The sequence below is a fragment of the Triticum urartu genome, chromosome 5A, assembly GCF_056163025.1.
Source record: "Triticum urartu cultivar PI428250 chromosome 5A, HENAU_Tu73, whole genome shotgun sequence".
NCBI lineage: Eukaryota > Viridiplantae > Streptophyta > Magnoliopsida > Poales > Poaceae > Triticum > Triticum urartu.
This window is the reverse complement of record NC_141877.1, coordinates 67596824-67602424: the sequence shown is the minus strand read 5'-3', so window position 1 is coordinate 67602424 and position 5601 is coordinate 67596824. Positions and strand designations below refer to the sequence as shown.

General features: G+C 46.7%; 1 protein-coding gene across 1 annotated transcript; it reads right to left on the bottom strand.

Annotated features, from left to right (window-relative positions):
- Positions 1–1510: 1510 nt before the first annotated feature.
- LOC147968078 (uncharacterized) lies at positions 1511–2577 on the bottom strand. The gene is made up of 2 exons (XM_087522620.1): positions 2275–2577; positions 1511–1771 (listed from the first exon to the last, which is right to left on the bottom strand). The coding sequence occupies exons 1-2, from the start codon at positions 2575–2577 to the stop codon at positions 1511–1513; spliced, it is 564 nt and encodes a 187-aa protein (XP_087378746.1).
- Positions 2578–5601: the final 3024 nt, after the last annotated feature.

Genomic DNA, 5601 nt, shown 5'->3' with positions numbered 1-5601 from the left:
CCTCCGTCCGATTTATCACTGGCTGGTTACTGGTCCCTGCTCCTGGCGTGTTGAAGAGGTTTCTTGGCTCATAACCCGGCGGGAGGTGCGGCCGGTATCTCCTCCTCATGACATCATCTGAGGCACTCTGATCCAGCCTAAGCCGGTAGGCCTGAGCTTCTAACTCGGCCCGTTCTGTAGCCATCCTGGCGTTCTCTGCTGCCAGGTCCGCTTTAGCCCGAGTTATCCGATCTTTCACCTTTGCAATCTCCATATTGTGCTGATCTCGGGTTGCTGCATCTACTTCTGCTGCCAGCAATGTTGCCAAAGCGTCGAACAAATCAGAAAAAACCTGAGCCGGAGGCGGCGCAGAGCCCCTTGCTCCCGCTGGCGTTGCTGTTGCTGAACCGGAGATCATTGCCGCGGCGGTAGAAGAGTGTTGCGTTGGTTGTGTACCGGCCATGAAGACCGCGACCCAGCTTGGCAGATCAAGGGGGTCCGCAATACTGTTGCCATCGGAACCTCCACTAATCTGGCCGTCCTGCAGCTGATACAGCGACTCAGTCTCTCCATTGAAGACTCGTCGTCAGAGAAGACAACAGTTTCTCCATCATATGCCGGTCCATCCTCATATTCCGCTCCATGGATGACACCTATGAAGACATGTTTTACGGCGGGCTGAACCGGGGCAGAGCTTGCACGCTAAGCCATTTCGATGGTGTCGGTGTAGGTGTCCGGCTCAGGGCCCGGTTCGTCGATCCTGCCGATGAAGACGTGAATCCCACCAAAGGGGACCTGATACCCGTATTCAATTGAACCGTCCTCGGGACCCCATCCTGCATCGTCGATGTAGAGCTTGCCGCGACGACTCTTAGTCATCCGTCCCACAACGTATCCCTTGAGTCCTTCGAAGCTGCCCTTCAAGAACTCAAAACCATCATGCGATAGCCCCAACAAAGCCCATTGTTGGAATATACAATCCAAGTTCTATAATGAAAAATTCCCACTAGTATATGAAAGTGACAATATAAGAGACTCTCTATCATGAAGATCACACTACTAGAGAAAACCTTACTAGTGGCGCTAGTTTTTTACATAGCAGTAGCGCGGGCACCCGCGCTACTGCTAGGGCGCTACATCTATTACTTAATAGTAGTGCGTTTCTAAACAAGCGCCGCAACTAAGATACTTAGTAGTAGCGCCTCTTTCTCTACCAACGCTACTACTATCATCACGTAGTAGTAGCGCCCTATTTTCTCCCCATGCTACAACTAGGTAAATAGAAATAAAAATAAAAAAGGAGTCATATGCAATATTCATGGAAATCAAGACAAGTCCAGTGCAAATAAACTAAGTTCACAGAACCATCTCACAAGCATTAACGACAATACCACATTTAATATAACCACACAATCTCACAAACTCATATATAGTAGTCAACAATGCATGGATAGATCATAGTTGATAAGTCTACTAGGTAGTCGTACTAGCATATATATGGTTCAGCAGCCACACGCATTCATATGTAGTTCTAGATGATATCGATGACGACCATCATCCTCAAGCCTGGACGGTGGGTGTTCCTAATAGTAATTAGGATTGCCTGTCCAACATGAAGATTCTTGCCGACGAGGAAGCTCTTCCACCCAACCGAGTTAAAGTGTGTGCGACCGTCTGTGCCCATGCCGTACGCACAAGTGGTGACGGAGCCCCTCGCGGTAAGGCGTATTCCAGCAGAGCCTTCTTCATCAGTCTTGATACCACAACTCTCAGATAGGCTCTTTTGCAATTTCTGAATAAGAAAAACACATCAATTAATAAGTAGCCTCACACATTCTACACCATCAAAAGACAGTACTACATTTCTGCTAAGCATGAATTTTACTAATAAGTATATATGGATTCTACACTATTAAAAGTTCTTTGGATTCTACACGAAGCATATATATCATCGGATTCACTAAGCATATAGGTCATCGGATTCACTAAGCATATATATCATCGGACTCTACACTAAGTATAACAATAAAACATATATATCATCGGATTCACTAAGCATATAAGATTCACTAAGCATATATATCATCAGATTCACTAAGCATATAGATCATCGGATTTACTAAGCATATAAGATTCACTAAGCATATATATCATCGGACTCTACACTAAGTATAATAATAAAGCATATAAGATTCACTAAGGATATAAGATTCACTAAGCATATATATCATCGGACTCTACACTAAGTATAACAATAAAGCATATCATCAAATTACTACAGTAAATGCAACATACCATGATATGCCGATCAACCATGGTACTTGTCAGGCGGGTCACGAATGGCACCTCGATGAAGTCAGCACGTGGCGGAATGATGTCCCATAGGTTGCACACCTCCTCCTCGCTCAACCTCATTCTTTGAGCAACGATGGCTTCACCAAGTGGGTCGTCATCATCCTCATCATCTTCTGCTTTGTTGACATAAATCACGGCCAACTTGGGTCTTTCTGCTCTGAAGGAGAAGCTGATCAACTCACGACTAGTGATACGCATGTGGGCAATGAAACAGACCCATCCATCCCCTCCCACCTGCGTCATATTTCGTCCTTTCTCGACCTCCATAGTGTAGGGGCCCCCAGGAGCCTCAAAGATCACAGAGTCTCCGGTCAGCTTGTTGAATTCTGATCTCACATTGCATGGGACGATCTGTGTACAAAAAGCAAAATGATATATACACGATGCATTAATGCCAATAACACTAAAAACAAAATAGTGGTTACTAGTTTCATATAATTTATTACCGCTGCATGAAGAAAACTAGACTCGAAGTAGATGTCGAACAGCGTGCCAGTTGCAAGGCTGCTGGCGCACCTTGACTTGCACCCTCGACATGGTGGTGGTGGTGGTGGCGCCATTTCCCTAAAGCAATATGATTAAAGGATTAATGATCCAAAAAGTAAACATAAAGTTTTCAATACACATCAGGTTTTGAATAATACACACATCAGGTTCACATCATAGAGAATGCACATCAGTTTCACATGGCAAGCAAAATAACAACTAAATTGTAGTTCAGTTCAGACAATAGCCTAATAGAGATCATGTAACCCAAACAGAGCCTAACAATAAGATAAATGGCATATTGCCATTATTGCGCAAGCAGACAAACAAAAGTAGTTCAATCGAGAGAGAGAACCCATCTCTAAATCCTAGAAAACTAGGCACCGCTGCCGCCGCCACTAAACAAAAGCCAAGGCAGGATGAGAGAGAACCCCTCTCTAAACCCTAGAACACTAGGCACCACCGCCGCCGCCACTGCTCCAGGGACAACAACCGAGGAAGAAGAAACCAAGCCTCCATCCTTCTGCTGCCCTTAATCCCCCCTCACTCAGGTCAGTTCACTTGCTCCCTTCCGCTGCCCTCAATCCTCCCTTCCGCCTCTACCGGCCCGCTTCCTTTTCTGTCACTAAACTTGTGCATCTGGATTAGTTCCTCACCTAACCCCTCTCTCTACTCTCACCTAACCCCTCTCACCTAACCCCGGGCTGCTCTCGCCGGGAGGCCCTGCTAATCTTCTGGGCCGTGCTCGGCGGCACCGACACCGACTACGTGCTCTACAAGGACGCCACCAAACCATCAGCACACGCTGCCTCTCCAGTCCTGTGCTAAAAATGGAAAAAACTCGCATCAACTTGCCGCCCTCTCCGCCATTCTCCTGCTCCTTCCCCTCCCCCTTCTCCCTCGCCCTCTGCTTGCCCGATGCCGCCATGGCAGCAGCGGCGGCCGCCTCCCTGCTCTCTCGCTGCTGCTCCCACCGCGCGCTGTCCAGCAGCTCCCGCCTCCTCCTGTACCTCTCCTGCAGTGCTCCCGCCATCCAACAAAAAGCCTATACTTCTCTCTAACCTAACCCTTCTATCTACTCTCTCCCCAATAATGCGAGGAAACAAGCCTGGAACACATCGCATCGAAGCGTGGAGCCACCGTGCAATCCCTAAATCCCTTTCCCCCACGCCAAATCCCTAAACATGGCAAGCCACCGCGGTGAATCGATCGGAGCCTAGCTAGGTAGTGGTGGGATGCGCGGGGAGGAGGAGATCGAGGGGGACTTACGGGGCTGGAGCGTCGGAGGAGGTGAGAGGCGACCGCGCATGGTGGCGGTGCACGGCGCCGTCGACGGGGGTGAGGCGGCCGGGGAGGAACCCTAACCGCAGCGGCATCGTCGGGCGGAGGGGATCGATAATGTGAGAGTGAGGGGGTGGGGGCGCTCGGGCCGGTTTTCTTTTCCTCTGGTAGTAGCGCTGGGTAGAGGCCGACGCTATTGCTAAGCCCACCAGCTATAGCACCCGTTCGAAACAAACGCTACAGGTAAGTGGGCTACCGTTTTTGCCCTGCGGCCCACGTAACAGCAGTGTGGCCCAAGCTAACAAACACTGCTGTTATTTACTAGTAGTAGCATGTTTTCTACCCAGCGCTACTGGTAAATACCAGTAGTGTGGGGTCATAAACAAGCTCTACTGGTAAACTTCTATCTACAAGGACTTTCCTAGTAGTGTCATGGTGCTACTTTGAAGCACAAGTGTGGAAAAAGGATAGTAGCATTGTCCCTTTTTTGGCCTTTCTTTTTTTCATTTGGCCTTCCCTTTTTTGGGGACAATGCTCTATTAATGATGACCATCACACTTCTATTTATTTACAACTCAAAGATTACAACTCGATACTATAACAAAGTATGACTCTATATGAATGCCTCTGGTGGTGTACCGGGATGGGCAATGAATCAAGAGTAACATGTATGAAAATATGCATGGTGGTTTTGCCACAAATACGATGTCAACTACATGATCATTCAATATGACAATGATGAAGCGTGTCATAATAAAAGTAACGGTGGAAAGTTACATGGCAATATATCTCAGAATGGCTATGTAGATGCCAAGGTAGGTATGGTGGCTGTTTTGAGAAAGATATAAGGAGGTTTATATGTGATAGAGTGTATCATATCACGGGGGTTGGATGCACCGGCGAAGTTTGCACCAACTCTCAAGGTGAGAAAGGGCAATGCACGGTACCGAAGAGGCTAGCAATGATGGGAAGGTGAGAGTGCGTATAATCCATGGACTCAACATTAGTCATAAAGAACTCACCTACTTATTGCAAAAATCTACAAGTCATCAAAAACCAAGCATTACGCGCATGCTCCTAGGGGGATAGATTGGTAGGAAAAGACCATCGCTCGTCCCCGACCGCCACTAATAAGGAGGACAATCAAAGAAACACCTCATGCTTCAAATTTGCCACACAATGTAACACAAGTATTTCTGAAATTCACAACTACTCAACTAGCATGACTCTAATATCACCATCTTCATATGTCAAAACAGTCATCAAGTATCAAACTTCTCATAGTATGCAATGCACTCTATATGAAAGTTTTTATTATACCCATCTTCGATGCCTATCATATTAGGACTAAATTTATAGCCGAAGCAAATTACCATGCAGTTCTAAAGGACTCTCAAAATAATATAAGTGAAGCATGAGAGATCAATAATTTCTATAAAATAAAACCACCACCGTGCTCTAAAAGACATAAGTGAAGCACTAGAGCAAAATTATCTAGAT

Bases quoted from the DNA above. Each gene is read 5' to 3' on its own strand.
- LOC147968078 (XM_087522620.1), bottom strand. From the start codon at position 2,577: ATGACGCAGGTGGGAGGGGATGGATGGGTCTGTTTCATTGCCCACATG. The intron at 1,772-2,274 runs GTATGTTGCATT...TTTCTTATTCAG, and splicing joins TGGTTGATCGGCATATCATG to AAATTGCAAAAGAGCCTATC.